Source organism: Polyodon spathula, chromosome 6 (assembly GCF_017654505.1).
Source record: "Polyodon spathula isolate WHYD16114869_AA chromosome 6, ASM1765450v1, whole genome shotgun sequence".
Lineage (NCBI taxonomy): Eukaryota > Metazoa > Chordata > Actinopteri > Acipenseriformes > Polyodontidae > Polyodon > Polyodon spathula.
The window spans coordinates 14,530,150-14,553,154 of NC_054539.1; the positions used below are offsets into that span (position 1 = coordinate 14,530,150).

The 23,005-nt window shown below is 34.9% G+C and overlaps 1 protein-coding gene, 3 non-coding genes and 1 pseudogene across 12 annotated transcripts in view; all 5 read right to left on the reverse strand.

Annotated features, from left to right (window-relative positions):
• Window positions 1–1,141: 1,141 nt before the first annotated feature.
• Window positions 1,142–1,260, reverse strand: LOC121317760. The gene has a single exon (XR_005950525.1). It is a non-coding gene; the product is annotated as a U5 spliceosomal RNA (small nuclear RNA).
• Window positions 1,261–1,613: 353 nt separating this feature from the next.
• LOC121317759 lies at window positions 1,614–1,741 on the reverse strand (annotated as a pseudogene).
• A 2,472-nt stretch (window positions 1,742–4,213) lies between these two features.
• On the reverse strand, window positions 4,214–4,328 carry LOC121317758. Its single transcript, XR_005950524.1, has one exon. It is a non-coding gene; the product is annotated as a U5 spliceosomal RNA (small nuclear RNA).
• Window positions 4,329–4,722: 394 nt separating this feature from the next.
• LOC121317757 lies at window positions 4,723–4,837 on the reverse strand. The gene has a single exon (XR_005950523.1). It is a non-coding gene; the product is annotated as a U5 spliceosomal RNA (small nuclear RNA).
• Window positions 4,838–7,696: 2,859 nt separating this feature from the next.
• Window positions 7,697–23,005, reverse strand: part of LOC121316887 (mitogen-activated protein kinase kinase kinase kinase 3) — a 68,299-nt gene continuing 52,990 nt past the window's right edge. For 4 of the 9 annotated variants that reach the window (XM_041252175.1, XM_041252178.1, XM_041252179.1 and 1 more), the window contains 19 exons: window positions 17,774–17,817; window positions 16,619–16,657; window positions 16,269–16,322; window positions 15,722–15,773; window positions 14,379–14,544; window positions 13,184–13,317; window positions 12,396–12,437; window positions 12,059–12,143; window positions 11,824–11,903; window positions 11,670–11,730; window positions 11,396–11,513; window positions 11,239–11,297; window positions 10,644–10,747; window positions 10,380–10,551; window positions 9,799–9,867; window positions 9,587–9,679; window positions 9,225–9,295; window positions 8,939–8,994; window positions 7,697–8,490 (listed from right to left, as the gene is read on the reverse strand). In XM_041252175.1, the coding sequence (XP_041108109.1) occupies window positions 8,403–8,490; window positions 8,939–8,994; window positions 9,225–9,295; window positions 9,587–9,679; window positions 9,799–9,867; window positions 10,380–10,551; window positions 10,644–10,747; window positions 11,239–11,297; window positions 11,396–11,513; window positions 11,670–11,730; window positions 11,824–11,903; window positions 12,059–12,143; window positions 12,396–12,437; window positions 13,184–13,317; window positions 14,379–14,544; window positions 15,722–15,773; window positions 16,269–16,322; window positions 16,619–16,657; window positions 17,774–17,817 (1,587 nt within the window). In that variant the 3' untranslated portion in view covers window positions 7,697–8,402. Of the gene's footprint in view, window positions 8,491–8,938; window positions 8,995–9,224; window positions 9,296–9,586; window positions 9,680–9,798; window positions 9,868–10,379; window positions 10,552–10,643; window positions 10,748–11,238; window positions 11,298–11,395; window positions 11,514–11,669; window positions 11,731–11,823; window positions 11,904–12,058; window positions 12,144–12,395; window positions 12,438–13,183; window positions 13,318–14,378; window positions 14,545–15,721; window positions 15,774–16,268; window positions 16,323–16,618; window positions 16,658–17,773; window positions 17,818–23,005 lie in introns of those variants that run through there. The other 5 variants (XM_041252176.1, XM_041252182.1, XM_041252183.1 and 2 more) reach the window with 3 other exon arrangements.

The window sequence follows — 23,005 nt, forward strand, 5'->3', positions numbered from 1 at the left end:
AGAAGATAAGACGTGTGGAAACCATAGGTGCAAGATCAATTATCATTTCTATCATTGATTAAGCTTTTAGTGCATTCAGTTTACACAAAAATACAAATTATTGGTGTTCCTTTACACCAAAAGAAACCACCAAAGGGTAGAGACCCTTCAAGACCTACCTGCACCAGAGTTTGTCCTAGTTCCTTCTCAGTGTAAAGATGTAGCTTTTCTCCACGTGCTGTAATCTATTTGTTAATTACCCTGTTGTAGCCATCTACTGTGGATGAAACTGCAGTCATTGCACACCTCCAATTCCCACAGTTACCTGCAGATGGCATCATAGGTGAAGATATATTTTCTACACCAGAATTGCCAATTATGAGGTACTGTAGTCAGGACTTTATAAAAGTACAAACCACTGTAAGTTGTGCTAGTGTTTATTCATTATTAATGATGAGCAATGCAAATGTTTTTGTTTGTTTTTTTATACTAGAATGGGAAGCCACTTGCAAAGCATAAAAAAAAAAAAAAAATGAAACCTGTAAATGCTCCTCTCCACACAAATATTTATAGGAATATAATTCACATAAACAAAAAAAATGATGTATTATGAGACAGTTGGAAAACGAGCTGAAATCATACAAATGAAAAAAGTATGAATGACAAACAGGACTACAAAGACAGAACTATGTATTACCGACATGGCAAATTCAGGGAATTAGAAACAATGTTGTGACATAAGGAATTCTACAAACACCCCGTCTTCGACGACAACTCGAGTGACTTGGGACAATCAGTCCTCATTTGCACCAGGAGGGAGCAGTTTTTTTACACTGGCTTGCTTCACCACAGAGAGGGCCGAGGAAAATAAGACATGGTAAGAAATGAAAATCACAATTATACCCCGAGAATGCTCAACAGGAGCCAGAAGTGGAAGTAATTAATTTATTGAGTCATTAACTAACTAAAACACAACTGTCTGTATTAAATAAAGGTCTTTCTTTTGTTCTGACTAACAAGGTGAATGCATTTAAGAAAGTAGTTTTCAGCTCTTTCTGAAAACTAGTATACAGTCTAACAATGGAACATAACAAAGCGATTTTGTTTATCCTATGTTAGAGCCTCTCTCCTGATTGTATGTTTTATTTCAATTAAAAACAAATACCATGCAAAAACAGGGCATCAAAAAATTAGCAGAAAACATTTGTAGAATATTCCTCTCCACAGAAATCATTAGTAAAAGGCAAAAGATTTGTACAATTTCAAAAGAAACCAGAGCATGTCTATGGAACTTTTTACAGTTCCCTAGAGACTACAAAGCTGTTGTTCTGTTGTTGTGGTGACAAATGTGTAATGCATTTCTTTTTCTCCTTGAAATTATAAAACACAATTGGTTATTCCTGACTACACACAAATAAAAATATACTCCCTTTGTGTGTATAAATACATAGTACGTTACTTGATGTGGGTAAGATTCTTGTCTGCGTGTGCAAGGAATCATGGGTATGCAAATTTGTGCAGCTCTTTCTGAGAACTAGCATACACAGTCTACCAATGGAGCGTAAAGTGTTTTTTGCATCTCCTACATTACAGCCTCTCTCCTGATTGTATGTTTTATTTCAATTAAAAACAAATACCATGCAAAAACAGGGCATCAAAAAATTAGTAGAAAACATTTGCAGAAACTCATAAATATTCCTCTCCACGGAGATCATTAGTAAAAGGCGAAAGATTTGTACGATTTGAAGAGAAACCAGAGCATGTCTATGGAACGTTTTGCAGTTCCCTAGAGACTACAAAAGTGTTGTTCTGTTGTCGTGACAAATGTGTAATGCATTTCTTTTTCCGCTTGAAATTGTAAAACACAGTCGGTTATGGCTGGCTATACGCAAATAAAAATATACTCCCTTTGTGTATACAAATACAAATTACATTATTTGATTTGGGTAATAAATCCGAAGTGGATCGGTATTACTTTTTTTCCAATTTTGCAGTCTGTCGGTACCACCCCTGTGTCAAGAGACTGCTGCATGATCTTGGTTAGCGGTTTGTAAATTACTTTTTTCATTTCTTTGAGTACTACTGGGAGGATCTCATCCGGCCCAGGGGATTTGTTTATTTTAAGAGCACCTAGTCCCTTTAACACTTCTGCCTCAGTTATGCTAAAGTTATTTAAAACTGGATAGGAACTGGATGACATGTGGGGCATGTTGTCAGTATCTTCCTTTGTAAAAACTTGTGAAAAGTAATCATTTAATATATTTGCTATTTTTTTCTTCATCTACGATTTTGCCATTTGTATCTCTTAGACATTTAACCTCCTCTTTGAATGTTCTCTTGCTGTTGTAATGTTGGAAAAACATTTTGGAATTGGTTTTAGCTCCCTTAGCAATGTTCATTTCTATTTCTGTCTTGGCCTTTCTAACTTCCTTTTTGACTTGCATTTGCAGTTCCGTGTACTCTTTCTGCGTACTTTCTTTTTGGTCCTTTTTTAATGCTCTATAAAGTGCCTTTTTTCGCTGAATATTTTTTTTAATTGATCTATTAAACCATTTTGGCAATTTAGTTTTACATTTAGATTTGTCTACTTTAGGGATGTAATTGTTTTGCGCCTCTAGTACTACATTTTTGAAGAACAACCATCCTTCTTCTGTGGGTGTTTTCTCTATTTTACTCCAATCTACTTCTGTTAGACCAGTAAGCCTGACTTCTATTATATACAAACTTATGGAAACTATAATAAGATCCAAAATGGAAAATTACCTATATGGTAACAGGGTCCTGGGAGACAGTCAACATGGTTTTAGGAAAGGGAGATCGTGTCTAACTAACTTGCTTGATTTTTTTGAGGATGCAACATCGATAATGGATAATTGCAAAGCATATGACATGGTTTATTTAGATTTCCAGAAAGCTTTTGACAAAGTCCCGCACAAAAGATTAATTCTCAAACTGAACGCAGTTAGGATTCAAGGAAACACATGTACATGGATTAGGGAGTGGTTAACATGTAGAAAACAGAAAGTACTGATTAGAGGAAAAACCTCAGAATGGAGTGTGGTAACCAGTGGTGTACCACAGGGATTAGTATTAGGTCCTCTGCTATTCCTAATCTACATTAATGATTTAGATTCTGGTATAGTAAGCAAACTTGTTAAATTTGCAGACGACACAAAAGTAGGAGGAGTGGCAAACACTGTTGTAGCAGCAAAGGCAATTCAAAATGATCTAGACAAGATTCAGAACTTGGCAGACACATGGCAAATGACATTTAATAGAGAAAAGTGTAAGGTACTGCACGCAGGAAATAAAAATGTCCACTATAAATATCACACGGGAGATACTGAAATTGGAGAAGGAATCTATGAAAAAGACCTAGGAGTTTTTGTTGACTCAGAAATGTCTTCATCTAGACAATGTGGGGAAGCTATAAAAAAGGCTAACAAGATGCTCGGATACATTGTGAAAAGTGCTGAATTTAAATCAAGGGAAGTAATGTTAAAACTGTACAATGCACTAGTAAGACCTCATCTTGAATATTGTGTGCAGTTCTGGTCACCTCGCTATAAAAAAGATATTGCTGCTCTAGAAAGAGTGCAAAGAAGAGTGACCAGAATTATTCCAGGCTTAAAAGGCATGTCATATGCAGACAGGCTAAAAGAATTGAATCTGTTCAGTCTTGAACAAAGAAGACTACGTGGCGACCTAATTCAAGCATTCAAAATTCTAAAAGGTATTGACAGTGTCGACCCAAGGGACTTTTTCAGCCTGAAAAAAGAAACAAGGACCAGGGGTCACAAATGGAGATTAGACAAAGGGGCATTCAGAACAGAAAATAGGAGGCACTTTTTTACACAGAGAATTGTGAGGGTCTGGAATCAACTCCCCAGTAATGTTGTTGAAGCTGACACCCTGGGATTCTTCAAGAAGCTGCTTGATGAGATTCTGGGATCAATAAGCTACTAACAACCAAACGAGCAAGATGGGCCGAATGGCCTCCTCTCATTTGTAAACTTTCTTATGTTCTTATCTAAGATTCCTGTCTGCGCATACAAGGAATCATGTCTATGCAAATCTGTGCAGCTCTTTCTGAGAACTAGCATACAGTCTACCAATGGAACGTAAGTGTTATTTGCATATCCTACATTACAGCCTCTCTCCAGATTGTATGTTTTATTTCAATTAAAAACTAATAGCATGCATAACATCAATCTATTTTTCACATTATAAGGAAAGCCCTGCAAAAACAGGGCATCAAAAAATTTGTCGAAACTCATAAATATTTCTCTCCACGGAAATCTTTAGTAAAAGGCAAAAGATTTGTACAATTTCAAGAGAAACCAGAGCATGTCTATGGAACTTTTTACAGTTCCCTAGAGACTACAAAGCTGTTGTTCTTTTTTTGTGGTGACAAATGTGTAATGCATTTCTTTTTCTCCTTGAAATTATAAAACACAATTGATTATTCCTGACTACACATAAATAAAAATATACTCCCTTTGTGTATACAAATACATAATACTTTACTTGATGTGGGTAAGATTCTTGTCTGCGTGTGCAAGGAATCATGGGTATGCAAATTTGTGCAGCTCTTTCTGAGAACAAGTATACACAGTCTACCAATGGAACGTGAAGTGTTTTTTGCATATCCTATATTACAGCCTCTCTCCTGATTGTATGTTTTATTTCAATTAAAAACTAATAGCATGCATAACATCAATCTATTTTTCACATTATAAGGGAAGCCCTGCAAAAACAGGGCAGCAAAAAAATTGTAGAAACTCATAAATGTTCCTCTCCACGGAAATCTTTAGTAAAAGGTGAAAGATTTGTACGATTTGAAGAGAAACCAGAGCATGTCTATAGAACGTCTTGCAGTTCCCTAGAGACTACAAAAGTGTTGTTCTGTTGTCGTGGTGACAAATGTGTAATGTATTTCTTTTTCTCATTTACTTACTGTTGCAGATGACATCCACTGTGTATAAATAGCATGCAACTAAGATTAATACTGAAGGGAGCTAAATTTCTCAAATTATTATGCATTCTACATTCACTATGTACAGTGTTGGATGGACTTACAGCATTATATCTGACTGCTTCAAGTATAGGCATCTGCAGATCTATTTATTAGGATCAAAATATATTTCTGCAGCATGCCAATAATAGTTTTGCACTGAGGAGTTACAGGTTTGGTTGACATTCTCAAACCGCACCACCTGGTTGAACTCCGTTCCTTTACTGACAGCAACGCAGATAAAAGGGTACTCTTGCTCAGGAACAACCAGCATTTCAAAGACCTCAAGTGGACAAGGCAAGGGGAAATCTTTGTGCTACAAAAAAACCCAAAATAAATATTAGAAAAAAAAAACGAAAGAACCTTAATAAAATAACTAACATACCTTGATCAGCATAAAATTCTGCACTGGTTCAACCCACTCCAATAGAATAATACTGGACTGAAAAGCTCCACAAAGGTATGTGTGTCCCGTGTAAGGATTCCTCATTGCAAGCACAAAAAACAAGAGATTAGTTTGTAACACCATTTGTGCATAATAACATGGCTGTCAAAAGAAACTTCTCCTAAGGCGATCTTAAAATTACAATTTGCTCATATTCTGACAGCATTCTTGTGTATTGCATTTTTTTTTTTTTTTTTTTTGGAAAGAATGATAAAATTAACTTGGAAAACATTAAAAAAAAATAAGTATCTATGTAACCCATATACTGTAGATGTGCAGGATCTAATCCTTTTTTATTTGTATTGTGTGACTCGTATGATAGTAAGAGGAATCTCTGGCATTAATTTGCATTAGGATTCCAATTCTTTATCTCCTCCAAACAACAGGAAACAGTCTACTTGAAATATACAACATAACATAGCAAACAGCCGTAAAAGGACTGATTCGGTGGATGTCAAGTTCAGATCGAAAGGGGCAAAGGCAAAGCACTAGTCATTGCTTTATTAAGTAGTTAATTATATGAAGAACCTTAAGTGTTCTCAGGGGTGAAATTACCATTGATTTGACTGGTAATGCTACTTCTGAAATCACACTCTCAGATTATCCATTCCATCCTTGTATCCTACTGTCCTTATAAAAAGTACCATGAAATTACATACTGAAGCACATATTTTACTGCAATGCCACCAGTCCCTTAGAGACTGAAATTACAATACTGCACCCATAGACAAGAAATTAAAGAAGGGCCAGACACACAAGTACAGTATGTAAAACCAGTTGATTTTATTTTACAGTATATACATAATGCATTTCATATGATTAGTGTTACTACGTTAATGTTGCAGAGAAGAAAAAAAAAAGTTTGTTTTTAATTACTAGATCTACCTTTAGGCTGTGGAGACTGTATGCAATAAAAAACCTTAGTGCACATTTTACTACCAAGTACAAAATATCAAATCAATCCACCACCAGAGCCTCACTTGATGCGTAGTATGCATACAGCTTTGTACGAGGTAGAAACACCCAATAACATTTGGCCATTAGTTGACAGTATCTTTAATTGAAAAATACATTTTGGCATACCATTTAAAACATACATCAGATAAGCTCAAAACTTTAAGCTATACCCAAAAGGAAGGAATGTTGGGTTCCCCTTTAAGAGTGGTCTATAATTAAAAATATTCTGAAATGCTTTGTGAGACGTATTACATAAACATGTTCTGCACAATTAAGACAACAAAAGTTACAGAACAGTATCAATGGATGCCGGCTGTACAGTTCACGCCACAGGGCAATTTTACAAACCTTTCTAAAGTCTACTTCTGGGGAAAAAATAAAAATAAATAATGAAATGTTTAAGTTTAGAACATTGATTCATGTCAGTTTCTAAGTCAATCTGGCTTGCTCAGTCTGAATACCATTATTTTTGTAGTCAAACTATAAATGCAATCCCCAGTCACAGCTTGCATACATGAGTATGAGTGTGTGTGTGTGTATATATATATATATATATATATATATATATATATATATATTATATATATATATATATATATATATATATATGAACACCCCCATTTTTCCAGTTTTTATTGAAATTTAAGGCAAAAGGATGGTTCTTCTTGGTGTTTTGCTCACCAACTGTCAAACATGGAGGAGGAAGCGTGATGGTGTGGAGCTCTTTTGCTGGATCCAGAGTCGGCGACTTGCACAGAGTTAGTGGCACCCTGAACCAAAACGGCTACCAAAGTATTTTGCAGCGCCATGCAATACTCTCTGGTATACGCCTAGTTGGTCAGGGGTTCATCCTACAGCAAGATAATGACCCAAACATACCTCCAGGCTATGTCAGAGCTACCTTACAAGAAAAGAACAAGATGGCAGGCTTCAAATCATGGAATGGCCAGCACAGTCTCCAGACTTAAACCCCATCGAGCTAGTTTGGGATGAACTGGACAGAAGGGTGAAAGCAAAGCAACCTACAAGTGCAACACATTTGTGGGAACTTCTGCAACAGTGTTGGGAAGAATTTTCCAAACAATATTTGATTTCCATAGTAGAAAGAATGCCACGAGTGTGTTCGGCTGTTATATCTGCAAAAGGTGGCTACTTTGATGAGTCACAATTTTAGAGTAAATTTTGTTAAACAAAACGATTCCATGATTTCTTTTTTATCTCCAATTGTTTATTTGTTCTATGCTTTAATTTCGGAGTACAATGAGACATTAAACTGCGTAAATTTCAATAAAATCTGGAAAAATTGAGTTGTTCTAAAACTTTTGACCGGTATATATATATATATATATATATACACACACACACACTTTTGTGCAAATTTAAAACACCAGTGTATATGCCTCAGCATTAAAAATACAAGCAATTAAAATATAGAATGGCTTGGAATAAAACATACATGGTTAAAAGTTTGCATTTGAAGCACTAGATCACATGATAAATACATCAGTGTTAGTAAGATGGGCACATTGCTATTCTTTTCTGCTGAATACTTTAAAGCTGTACCCAAAGTGAACCCCCGAGACATGCCCTTAAAGTAGCACCCCATTTACTATTTGCATCACTCACACCTTTACATCTGCAGTTAGGACACCTGTACAACATATATGCAGTACTATCTACATTAAGTCTTAGTGTACAACTTCAATCACATGAAGTAACTTGCTCCAAAAAATACTACACATTTATGTACAAAGATTACATATAAGCAAATTAAGCACTTGTGTGGTAAACGGAAGATACTAGAAGTGGTGGCAACACTTAATTAAAATGTCCTCTGCTTGCTTCTTTCTTACACGCCACAATAAATATAAAAACGGAATCCAAAGCAACCTGAAAAAAGCAGCTGTAATTGTAGTAAAATTCCAAGCATTCATAGATGCTGAAGCAGTAGTGTCTGCTTGACTCCATTCTGTTTGAGCTTCATTGCTTCTTGCCATGCAAAATGAATCAGTAACTGTTTTCATGCCCTGCCAAGATATACAGATTGCTGTTGGCTGCAGGGTTGTCGGTGGGCCTGCTTTCCAACACCACCACTCTATTAAAAAAAAAAAAAAAAAAAGTATAATAATTAACAGGTCATCAGTGTTTAAACATATATATGTGAATAGTCAGATATATCTGTCATACATGGAATATGCAATGTTTAAGAAGTCTGTTTTTTATGAAAAAGTGTTATATTCAAGAAATTATTTGAGGTAACCAAGGAAATGCACTAACTGGAATGGAGAACTGCAAAATAAATTAAAAGCCCAGCAACTTATTGAATAACAAAGTGAAAAGCATTTCCCCAGGGTCATATTAAAAAATAAATGAGAGCACCAGCACTACCAACTACTAAGAATAACTGTATATCTATATAAAACACAAAAAGGTAAAGGAAAGTTAAATAAAACTACCACTTGCTCTTGAAATAGGAAGAACAACGAGGGAACATTCCTCCGCCTTACTATTTTCCTTGTTTGGTATTTTGTCTTTTTGCTCACCTGTCAGAACCTAAGAGCTTGAAGATTCTTGTATTATCAGATATCTCCTGGGTGATCTGGTAATTTGGAGAGAAATGGAAAAGGGTTAGTAAATCAGTTAACCAGAGTGGTGTGTGCCTTTTTTGTCGATTTTCTCTAAAAGCTCCCCCCCCCAATAAAACAACACATTATATATATATACACACACACACACACACACACACACACACACACACACACACACACACGTTTTCACATCCTTATGACAATCACATTTTTCATGCTATAATATTCAGAGTTTACTTACCTCGCTTGACTTGAAGCTTCTTCCTTGCATACCATGCTTCCAAAATGCCAATACACTGTCCTGGAGGCAAACTAAAAAGTACAGTTTGTTACATAATGTGATTGGAGCATTTAAAATATGTTTGGATACTGTAGTTAAAGTAGATCTCTATGACCTACACCTCCATTATTCGTACGATATATGTAAAAATGAAAGTGTGAGAAGGACCACATACTGAACTCTCAACTATTGGTTTGTGTGGAACCATGTTCCAAGTCACCCTGCGCTTCAAAGAAATACACCCCTACTTAAATATTACCTGGTTATAGTGTTTGAGTACTACTAAAAATGATCACAGATAACTATTTTTGAAGTTCACTTACCTATTGCCTCTATTTGGAAATTAAACGTTAGCTCTGCAGACAGCTTTCTGCTGGATTTTAACCTTCCTTGTAAATTCACTATTTTTATACACCCTGAGGGCAAAAAAGGAAATAATTTGAGAAAGTTAAGACACTGACACTGAAAATTATATTTTAATAACAAAGAAGATACAAATCTGATTCCAAAAGTAGATACGCAGTCAAACACTTACGATCAAGGCAGACTAAAATTGTGTCTCTTTCCAGCTGGGTGACATGAATTACACAAGATTGTGGTGTATCTGTAAAACAAAAGGCATATATAGTATTAACATTAACACTGCTTCATTCATCAGCCCATGTTTTCTGGGATCCATGCTGGAAATGTGTTTTGCTGACCACATTTACAGGGTTCATTCATTATGTGTTCATTACAGTCAAGTCCAACTATCGTCATCCAGGCATTTTTTGAAACCACAAGGATAGTAGCATGAGATTAAGATTAACAGTAATTTACAGTAAAGTCCCACATGCAGTGCAAAATGGATGACTGAAGAGATGTATGGACCCCTCATTTACTTATTACTGTTGCAGATAACATCCACTGTGTATCAGTAGCATGCAATTAAGACTAATACTGAAGGGAGCTCAAGTTCCCAAATTATTATGCACTATACATTCACTATGTAGTGTTGGATGGACTTTCAGCATTATATCTGACTGCTCCAAGTACAGGCATCTGCAGTTCTATTTATTAGGATCAAAATATATTTCTGCAGCATACCACTAATAGTTTTGCACTGTATACACAAACCTGTTTCTGTAAACCATGAAGAGGTGGAGGTGGGGTTGACATTCTCAAACCGCACCACCTGGTTGAACTCCGTTCCTTTACTGACAGCAACGCAGATAAAAGGGTATTCTTGCTCGGGAACAACTAGCATTTCAAAGACCTCCAGTGGACAAGGCAAGGGGAAATCTATGTGCTACAACAAAAAAAAAAAAAAAAACAACCAAATATTAGAAAAAACACAACAAAACTAAAAACAAAAGAACGTTAATAAAATAACTAACATACCTTGATCAGCATAAACTTCTGCATTGGTTCAACCCATTCCAATAGAACAATACTAGACTGAAAAGCTCCACAAAGGTATTTGTGTCCTGTGTAAGGATTCCTCACTGCAAGCACAAAAAACAAAAGATTAGTTTGTAACACCATTTGTGCATAATAACATGGCTGTCAAAATAAACTTCTCAAAGATGTTCTTAAAATTTACAATTTGTCCATATTCTGACAGCATTCTTGTTCATTCCATTTTTTTTTTTTTTTTTTTGCAAAGGACGGTAAAATTAATTTAATATGTATGAAAGTTTCTTTTTCTCATCCGTTGATTGATTTCTGTACAAGGGTTTGACAAATGACATGTTGAGGAGAAATTTCTGTTCCCAATATCTTGCATCTTCAGCAATCTCATTATACACACGCCAAGGGTAGAATTATACTTGTGCTTCATACATAAAATAATAACTGTGTGCTAGGGTGAATTATGGCAAACTATTTATATCAAACTGATAAGCAGACAGAGCCTGCAGAATATATACTGCTAATCAGACAGGAAAGGAAAGGATCTGAAAAGATTAGGCATCATAAAAAGCAGATTCAAACGTACCCACGCAACACTTTTGGCAACCCTTTGTGTCTGGAATTTTTGTGGATACTGCAAACTTCCTAAACAAACAAACAAACAAATCAATAATGACTACAATCTCAAATTTCTAAGAAGTCACACCCTAGTTCTGCCCCTGGTTGCATGCAGTTCTGCGTACCTGGGAAGAATTCGGTCTGGAAGCTTGTGTGTAGGAATGGCAACAGGCAATTTCTGCATCTGCCGAGCATATTCAAAAAGACCTATCAAATTATGAGAGTAAAGCTGGGAAGCTTTCCCTAGAAAAAAATAAAAATAAAAAAAATTGGGTATCACATCAGATACAGTAGTATAACGTAATTCTGTGAGGTTATGTAATAGATGCAAAACATATACTATACAAATACATACACATATTGCACTATTTTGAATATCAGTATTAAATTAAGCCTTACCAGATATTGAAAGTAAACAATTATTCATTACATACAGCCATGTACACCTTCGTGGAAAAAGCTGCAAGAAAAAAAAAAAAAAAAAAAACATCCTTGAATGTAAGTTAAAAAAAAATACACTTTAAAAAATGCTTGTTTTAAATTAAATACACACCTGTTCCATGGACGTCTCATGAAGCTCGTTTAAGTTTAAGGTGTAAATGCCTTCTTCTGCACCAAATATCAAATACTGGTCTAAAAAAAAAAAAAAAAAAAAAAAAAAAACAAAAAAATTACATTTACAGAACACCCATTGCCGGTTTCACAGACTACCTTATCTAATGCAACAATTAATAAACTTTTCAGTTCTTTTGTATTGTACATTTTCTGGATCTGAAGAGGATAATTACCTCTTGTGTCTGGATTAATCCATGATGTAGCACAATGGACTTTTAATGGACACCCATTAAATACCTTAGAGAAACACGCACCCATCTGCATAATTAAAGGAGGAGAAAAAAAAATGAAGCAGCACATTCAAAACCAGCAGTACAGGAAATATAGTTTCAGAATGACTTCTGTTGGTTGGTCTGTCAAACAAATAAACTAATCACAAGCTAAGTAAATGCAATTCCAATTTCATCCAATAGATGAAGACTACAACAAAAAATAATCTACTATACAGTGAAAATAAACTGGATATACTGAAGTATTATGAAAAACAAAAATCACATTTGTTACACTTACATGCACTTTTGGAGTTGGCGGCAAACCATTGCTTACCGGTTTCTGTAAAGACATACACATTTTGTTAATTGTATCAATTCAAGTGCTAGTATGAATATTAAAAAAATAAAAAAATAAAAAAAAATAACACAACCCCTACAAACATTCTGCTGTAAAAGAGAAAATTACATTTTTTGTAAGAATTTGAGCTTTCTCCATTTTAAAATCAATATGGATTTGCTTATGTTTTTGCTATGCATGTTTGCAGTCTTAAACTATGAAACGAAAGTAGAACAATGATGTGACAATTAGTGTGTTTACGAAACCCAAACACTGGTCCTTTTCGTCAAGGTTATGTAGTCAGTACATCTCGTGTAAACGTATTACACGGTGCACAAGGTGTAGACTTGTGATTTCAAAATGTGTTTGGATTAAAAAGTAGGGTCTTCTGATTTTCAAAACCTTATTCTGACAGAGCTTGGAGTGTAGCTATCATTTAAATCAATTACAAAAGATGTCAAATCAGAAGAAGTATCTGTTAAACCCTCGCTCTAGTGTCTAATTCATGGGTTTTCAACCATTATTGCATCTTCCCGACCTCTTTTTGACCCCCTCTACAACCCCTGTGGGCTCCAGACCACCAGTTTGAGAACTGGTCTAGTTAATATTAATGTGGAGTGGAGCAGAGAGTTAGATTTAATCATATAGAATGTTTACTTGTTTAAAATGGGAATTCTAACAATTCTGTGCTTTGAGTACATTTAGTAGTTGCTATGTTTTTTTTTTTAATGAATGAAGATGAAGTATACATTTAGTGTTACCGGTAACTCCTTTTTGTCTTTCCTTAAAGGGACAACAGGAGGCATTGTAGCTTGTTTTGCACCTGGCTGTTGGAGAGAGCCTTCTTGCTCTCCATTTATTTGTGATGCATTCACTCCATTGCCTGTAAAGAAAACAAACAAAACTCAATAACTCTGAAAGTTGAAAGAATATTTCACACACACACAATAACTCAAAGTTGAAAGAATATTTCTCACACACACACACGCGCCTGTGGTTGGTTAAAACCTCATCATAGGAAGAACAGATTTAATAATTGCCCTAACATCTTTACACTACCGATCAATAGTCTTTTTCTGTCATGCGATTGGTTCACATCACCGTCATCCCACCCCTTTTCAAAGGAACGCCTTTCTCCCTTGCATTCTTCACAAGAGAAAATGGCTGAACACCAATTCTGTGAGTTGACAGAAAATTACAACACATACTACAAAAGGATGCTCTAAACACTAAAATGGTGATTAAAATGTGAATATTTTCTGACTTCTGAAATTCAACCACATTCAACTTGATAATCTAAACAAATATGACAGGCGCAATGTAAACTGGATTGATTATGCAGCAGTCAGCAAACCACACAGAGACGGAGGAAAACTCTGCTAACTATACGGTATGAACTTTAAAAACATTTTCTCTTATTTATTTACTTATGCTGTATCAGCTATATTTAAACAAAATATATAAAGTTGTATTTACTATCCAACCTTGTCTCACCTATTGTACTGCAGACTCAGCCATAGTGGTAAATGATTGACCCGAGAAGACTATTGTTACCTCCAGGGTGCAATGCCCTCAGCCTGCAGCATTTCACCCCCAACTTTGTTACTGTTTAACCAGTGTGCAAGAAAGGCCTTGCAGATTAGCATGCATTTTACAGTAACACTGGAATTTAAAAGAAAACATGTTACTGCGATTATGGGAACCAAGATTCAGTTTTTAAAATTAGTACGGAACCAGATGTATTCGTGATTCTGTATATTCAAACAAAAACAAACAAAAAAAAAACAATAAAAAGTACAGGCTTTCATTGACTGATAGGAAATGGAACTGCCTCTGTCTCATGAGCCCGCTCTTCCGAGTCATCCAGCCACTGACGGAAATGCCTAAAGGTCTTTGTTTGCCCGTCTGCATGACTGGTGCTTTCATTGTGCTCATTTTCATTACCTAGGCTGCTGAGTTTGTGTAGGGGGAGCCTGGGAGGAGGGGGCCTGGGAGGACAATGGGAAGCTGGCCTGGCAGGGCTCTCCGAAGCAGGGCATCGCTTAATGGTTCCCTGGTTGTCTTCCTCAACAGGATGGTGACTCTCATGGGGGATGTAGATAGATTTCGGCTAAGGGAAAAAAAAAAAAAAAAAAAAAAAAAAAAAACAAGATTCACTTTTTATCAAAGTTTCAAATTTGACAAGTGGAAGGAAAACAAAATCTTCCCCATATCTTCAACCTATTGCTGTAGTAGCCCAAGAGTAACTCTTTAGCCTCTAATATGAAATACAGCAAGCTGGTTTTAAAAGTCAATACAGCTTGTATAAATTGAAACTTAGACTACATTTGGGGAATATAATATTACAAATTAAAATCATACAAAGGAACCAAAGCTTTAAATGAAGCTTATTAACCAACTCAGGCAAAAAAGAAAAAGACCTTTCGAACAGCAGAGGGTGCCAAAAGCTGAACAGCTGTTGATTTAACCACTTATTCTCCTCTAAAGAGTTAAAGAGTGCATTAAATAATGGAACGGTTTTAAAGCAACTGTCATAAACATCAATACTGGCATAACAGCTGGATTTTGATCCATTAATCACTTCTGAAATTTTTAATAACAGATCAATTTCCGCAACTAGCTGCTAATCTGTGCATGTATAGTACATGAAGCTGATAAGATTGCACTCCAATAAAAATAAAAACATTGGATAAGCACTGAGAACAAACAACTCAGTTAATGTCACGAAATACATTATTAATAAATAGTATGAAATCCTTTTCAGCCTATAAATATAAAAATAAACACATTTCACTGTTACACTATTTTCTCCAAAATAACTTCCTTTAGATGAAAATGGAAAGCAACACACACACTATAGAAAGTCTACACCCCCTTCCAAAATTTTCACCTTTTGTTGCCTTATAGCCTGGAATTAAAATGCATTAAAAAATAGTGTTTTTTTTCCCCCCATTTATCTACACATACTACCCCACAACTTCCAAGAGAAAAATATTCTAGAAATGTGTAGAAAATTAATTAAAAATAAATAATGAAATAGCTTGGTCGTGTAAGGGTCCACCCCCTCTTGTAATAGCAATAACTAAATTAGCTCAGGTATAACCAATCACCTTCAAAATCACACACCAAGTTAAGTGGCCTGTGTTAAACTGAAGTGATAAACATTATTCCAGGATAAATTCAGCAGTTCCTGCTGTGGACCACAACATACTAAATTAGTTTGACAACTTCGCCTTCACTCAAACCCTTCTAAAGCATATGAATTTATTTGTGAAAATAAATCTTACCTTCGGTGGCAGTGGTGGTGGCACTTTCGGTTTCAAAGTTGAGATAGTGGGTCTAATAAAAATGTGAAAGAAACTGTTAGGGTCAGTAACAATAAAAATGTACACTTCATTACAATCTGTGAACCCAGTAGAAGACAAATGTATGAAAACATTACTGGACAGTTATGGGGATCTGCAAAAACTGCTTGTTAACCAAGGTTATTGATCTACTCTTTTGAAAAGAAAAACACTTGACATTGTTTTTACTTGCACTATATATTTTTTAAAAAGGTTAAGCCAATGACTGCGGCATTCAACGTTCACGGATAAGCAAAAACATTGCACAACAAAACAGAGACATGCCCACAGAGACCTCACGGCCAACACAAAACGACAACAGACAACAGTGATTCATAAAAATAAAAAAGGCTATTTTGGTCAAACTGAAATGAGTACACAAAGCTAGGAAGAGCTGAAGTCTGCGTGGCATGTATAAAACTGAAAAATACCTTTTCTCTGGGATTGGGCAAATAAAGATTACAGCTAACTAGAACAGAAAAAGACTTACTGTTGAGTTTCATCATCATCACCATCATCATCCTCTAAATGTGCCACATGTCCCCTGAGGAGATGAACAAGGCACCACGGCTCAGTGGATTTGTCTGTAACTACTTCAACGAAGCTAAAAGAATTGTGGCATGCACTACTGCCTTAGGACGTCGTCCACAATGAAATGTATCTTTTCATACAGCATTTTATTGTACAAACAAAATAGTTGCAGTCCAAGCAAATTAGTTGTCTATTACATCAAATAAGACAAGTACTAAGGCGAAAGGACACTGTTAGGCTGAACCAAATACATAAAAGCACAAATGCAGACATTCAGGATTTAATGAGAGAATGCAAAACAGCATTTACCGCTGGTGAAGTTCCTCTTCCACCGATTTCAGAAGGCTCCTTTAACATAAAAAAAAATTAAATAATTGTGTTTATCAAAGTAAGTTGTATGAGAGCAAGTACCTTGCATTACAAAAAAAAAAAAAAAAAAGTTAGGACACCATTAACAATTTTGCCTGTACCAATTTATTGATATTTCAATTATTGCATTTCTCTTCAACTGTCAGGCACAAAGGAAAACATTACGACAAGCCTAACACATTAGGAAACACTATCATCTGGTTACTGGCACAAGGAAACGAATTATGCATGTTTCACAAGGAACCTTATCATTTTACACTGGCAGACAAGTATATTAAGCATTAATTAACTTCACCTGTTTTACTGCATTTCAATGAATGTTTTGAAGTGCACGAGAATTGTCAGTACTTTCCACCAAAGTCATTTAGAATAAAATAGCTCAAGTTAAATTAAACAAACCTTCCCATTTCTTTCAAAGCATGGTATCTTAATGAGAATCAAAAGGACAGTTTTGAGCAGTAATCACAAGAACTGTCAAGAATGTCTTGGTTAAATGTAGTTAGACATGCTTCCACAGCTTTCATTCTCCTTCTACCTCAACAATGCTACATTCTGCTTTAACTATAAAAGGGTTTAACTAGTCTCCTATATACAATGTTCACCACTATTCAAACACGACACTTGTTTGGGGTTTATGAATATGCTAGGCAGCAGTTGTGTGACAAATTCATCGGCACACCCACCCCAAAAAAACACAAGCCTTGCAACCACGCTGCTTCCAAATGGTTGAATCCATTTAGCCTCTGTATTACTAAGTATTAAACTCCAGGATGGGATAAAAGCCTAGTATTACAAAGATTGCTTTTTATCTTATTACAGCAGATCAAAAAATATATCATGCAGCACTTGAAAAACAAAGCAAGCCAGCGGGAAGACATTGCTAATGGTATTAAAGATGATGAGTGGCTTCCCACAGGGAGACCTCTACAGTTCTAAGCCTCCCAGCAACAACACACTAGGAGGTGCAGTGAAGCAAAGAGCCTTAATGGCAATAGATCAAGCTATAGAGATCCTGAACAAATACACTGCAGTTCAGAGTAACACCATGACATGGCCCTAGATCATATCATTTCAACTGCAATCATTTTAACTTACTTATTTCCTCCAAAGTGCCCTTGTCCATATTCTAAATGAAGATCCTGTAAGAAAAGAGAGAAATGAAAAGGAAACATTGGATTATGTTTATCATCAAGTTGATCATTTTCTTTTAGCACGTCTGATTTAAAAGTTTAAATCCTCTGTGGAAAAATGAAAAAAAAAAATCTGTTTAGAATATTTAAAGCAAGTACACACAGGTTAAAATCACACAAAATATAAAGTACAAAAAAGCATACTGGGTTATTAAGGAAGAATATATATTCTGGTACATAAAACAGCAATCCACAGACTCTAATAATATAACAGTGATATTAGCTATTAAAGAGGATGAAAAGGGTTTCAGAATATTGAATACGCTAGAGAGTCGGAAAATAAAATCCTGAATTATTCAATGCAAAACGTTAGCTTGGAAATTGTATTGGAGGACTAGTGCACATTACAATACCACCAACCAGTTTCAGGGTGCAAAAACACATGCACAAAAATAATTACTGTAGTAAAAACACATGCACAAAAAGAATTACTGTAGTAAAAACACATGCACAAAAAGAATTACTGTAGTAAAAACACATGCACAAAGAATTACTGTAGTAAAAACACATGCACAAAAAGAATTACTGTAGTAAAAACACATGCACAAAAAGAATTACTGTAGTAATGCATTCTATTTTTAAATTTTCATTGTTTATAATACAAAAAAGAAATTGCCTGCGTTAGCTCCCTGTTTTTTATAGCACTAATCAACCAAACTGCCTTGGTGTTAACGTGCTATAAGCCCTTAAAAGCACATGGATAGGGTATGAAATATCAGTGTTATCTTAAACAATGTATTATTTTTCCTCCTTAAGATTTTGTATCACTTTCTGTTCAGCCACATATCCTGGTGACTTTAAAACTTACTGTTGTAATTCTTACACACACTGGAGGTAGTGTCGCCAGGTTAATGGCTCACTCGGATGTACCAGATGTACTTGGGGGGGGGGGGGGGGGGGGGGGTTGATAATGTAAAATTTACGACCACTTTAGAATCTTAGCAAGATATGTCCCCGGCCACACTTTGTCTTTAAAGTGATTTAATAATTACACACAACAGGTGTTTTGACGTAAAAACGAATTTTTCAATTTCAATTTTATTTTTTATTTATTTATTTTTTTACTTAACCTTTATTTAACCAGGAAGTTACACTGAGATTCAAAATCTCTTTTTCAAGAGAGACCTGGCCAAGAAAGCACCAATTCACAAACAATCACACACACAGAACTACACAGATTAACATGAACATTTAAAATATAATAATACCATTAAAAAAAGTAATTCATCAGTACATTTCACTGGATTATTTACAATTTTAAAATTAAATTAAAAGATGTACATTTATCAGAAATAAAATTTCCACTGATTTTTTTAAATCTCTTGATATATAATCAGATAGTTTTAATATAGGGTTTTTTTTTTTTATTATTCAGATACTATTACTGTATCTTTCTTCTGACATGCCACTTATGCATAAAAAAAATAAAATAAAATCGTCACTGGAAAAACTGTGGTTGGTACAATGATGAAGAAATATGAGAAGTGGAGCCCCGGGTTTCTCATAAATACAAAATAAAATGAAATGCAACACATAAAACGAAAAATCATTATAAAAGCAAAGGTAGAATTACATTTTTAAATTGGGAGGTTTATACAAAACATGCTTTAAATAAATACTTGCAATTGCAGTTGTCAAGGCTCAACCGTTACCATGGGCACGGTCTGAAGGGAAACGGAAGCTCTGACTAGCATTGCGCAGATGTATAGTTTTGACCGAGTCAACCACTTTTTGGAATTAAAATTGTGTAGGAAGACAAGAAACGTTTATTTCCAAAATGCCTAAACTGTGCATAACAATTAAACAACACTGCAAAAAATCTGAGCATGAGGGGATGTAGTCAGCTGATGGTGACAAAATAATGATGTGCAGATTTTGCAACTGTCGGCTGGACTGGGTCGAAAGACACCACTTGGAAAATATGGCTTGTTTTCTTGTATTTTGTATTGTATGCTAATTCTTTGTTTTACTTCAAGTGGTGGAAACTTTGCACTGGAGCAAATGCTGTTTTGGTTTTGAATGGATCTGAACGAATGAATCTGCTTTGCTTAGTGTTTAAATACGGAGAAACCCCAAGCTTGTTGTACACTGCTTCAGTGCAATGGAATTGAAATAAAAATCTTAGCATTTTTTGAATGGCTAGATTGCTGTATGTGCAATTATTATGACAGCACCACAGAGGGCAGTGGCACTATCTACTCTAAATAGGCAGTTCATTAAAGAGTGAGGGACTGTATGTTACCGTTACTGTCGCTAATGAGAAATTATGGTAACTAATTTTTCTGTGCTAGGTCTGTTTGTCAGTGTAAAAAAAACCAGAACAGATAATGTTTAATATATTATGTATATACTTAAAACATGATGTATACTTTTATATACTTCATTAATGTGTAGCTGTAATAAAACAAAATATTTTTGAAAAACAAACCGAAAAATTACGAAAAAATAAAGAATTTCACAGGGCTATAATGATAAGTAATCTCTAAAATAATTTGCATGTACGTTTACTGCAGTACCCTTGCAAATCCACTGTATAACCTGTTTTAGATAAATGAAAATGAAACTGAATAAATTAGATTAATCAAGTCTAATAAACGTGACCAGGGATCGTCAACTTGTCCATACATGGACATGCATGCTGGTGGTAGTGAACACGCCTAACACACACATGTAATTGTATATAACTTCCGTTTTGTATGTCCATGGCCAAGAAATGTATTTTTTATTTATTTATTTATTTTAAATGTCACAACTCGACATGATGCCGACCCCTAAACATGACGTCAGAAAATTCTTGTAGAACAGTCTCTATTATAATTAACTTTGGCTATACTTGGACTTGCATTGTCCAGGTACACTATTAATATTATGCGTTATCTCCCTGGCTGTGGAATATTAAGCACCTATCAATTTCCGTAGTTACCATGATATGTATGCAAAATGAGCTCTAACTCTTTCCAGCACAAGACAGGAGATAAACAGTTGCTGAAAGCCTAGTCCACTTATCTGCATTTTATTTTAAAGCTAAGAGTGGCTGTTAGGGTTCTCATAAAGCTGAAGTGACTACAAAAATATAACAGAAAGGACAACTTAAGGTCAGAGAAGCCAATTCCAGGTCTGCCTTGCAAAGGCAGACATTTAAAACTATATACTTTAAAAAAAACACATTAGAATTTAGTCTAGTTAATCCAGAGCAGATACAAAATACAGAAGTAGCCTATTCATTTGTTTTTAAAATCGATGTTATCTTTTTCATACTGGTCTTGTGGCATACAGTATTTGGCACACAACGTACATTATGTTAGTTATCTAGTGACATGCACGACTTCACTGTGTGGCAACAATATGTTTGAGGATGGAAAACAGATTAGAGATTAAAAATAAATAACTAAAAAGGCTGGCAGGGATGAAGAAATAAGTGGAAATAAAGGAGTGCCATTTTTTAAAGAAACTTGTTGTCCAAGGGACAAAATGCTAGAAAAATCTACTTGCCCCTCCCCATCACACAAAACGAACACAAATAAAAAATATAAAAATATAAAAAAATATAAATTTTGGTTTTATTTAACAGTGAACACAATCAATCAATTTGTGATTAAAAGGGGCAAATCTAGCCTTGTAGCTTGACTGGTTCCCTGTGGCCCCACCTTACCTCAACAAATGTATAACACACTTTAAGGAAATGTTCCTTTCAGTGCAGTTTGGAACACATTTGCTAGTAAATTCAAGTAACATACTAAGAGTACAACTACAATAAGCAATAATTGGGAGTTATTCAAACAAAAATAGCTTCTGCTTGTTTTTTTCCCCACTCTTTCTCTATAAGCTGAATTCAGCTCCTGGTGTTCAGGGGTTTTAGTTAGTTGCATCACAGATACAAAATCATTGTCAACTATTACTGCTGCTTTGTGAAACTATTTTTTCTTGACGTTCTTTATTTTATAACTGCTGAAACCCAGATTTTTACAAAGATTTGTGTATAACCTGCCAAGTTTCTCAACTGTTTTTCTACCAAAATGCACACACTATTTACAGTGGGCTCCATCAAATTCTGCAAAGACTTTTTTTTTTTTTTTTTTTAAACATTGTACATCATTTTACAGCCAATTTTCCTCATCCAACATCTTGTCCCATGATGTCTAACTGGAACGCTGCTGCAGCAGGGACATCCTGGTTTCATACCCTGATGTCGTTTATTTATTATTATTATTATTATAATTTTTTTTTTTTTTTTTTTTTGGAAGGGCAACATTCTTTCCCTGCACTACTCTCACTGAAAAATAAATACATAAATTAATTAATACATAAACACACTGCCATGAGATTTACAGTCTGTATTTTATTTTAAAATAATAAAATATTGTAGAGATAATCTCATATAAGAATTTCATTTCTATCATTATAAACATATTTGTCAATCTTCATGTTTTAATAGTTTGCAAATCAATGGATTGTGCATGTCCAGTAAATAACTAATATCGCTTCTGTTCGAATCTAGTAAAAAAAAAAAAAAAAAAAAGTATTTTTTTTAATATAGCGTCTAAATAAAAATCCTTACATTTTCTTTTACTAGAAAAGTTTGTCTGAAATGCTTCTAAACAGTCAGACTTCACTTTAAAAAAAAAAAAAAAAAAAAAAAAAAAAAAAACATCCAAGTACTGTACACTCTTGACCACAATGTTAATTTTCTAAATGGCACAACACGATTTTTTCTAATCCGCTAATACCTTAGCGACCAAGATGTTTTTTTTTTGCTATTGTAACTTTACTAGATTGCTGCATTTCAAAGTCAGGTTCATGCATTAAGAAAGCAGCATCACTTATTTGCTAATTTACAAAAAACATAAATACCTTAAAACTTGAAAGATTAGTAGTCTTTGCATTGCCAGGAGCTCTCTTGGCAGCCATTTCTGGGTTTCTTTGTAACCAATACAAAATCACCTTTTTCCCCACACAGTTAGCTAATCAGAAGTGATAGGGGTGGGACGTAAACATTTCTTAAATTGTTTATGTGTGGGCGCTAGACCTCTGAAATTCAGTTTCTAGGAACCTGCACTTTCAGAACGAACACAGGAAAAATAAATAAATAAACTAATTGTCCAAAAGTATAACGGCAAAACGTGTTGTCCCTCCCACA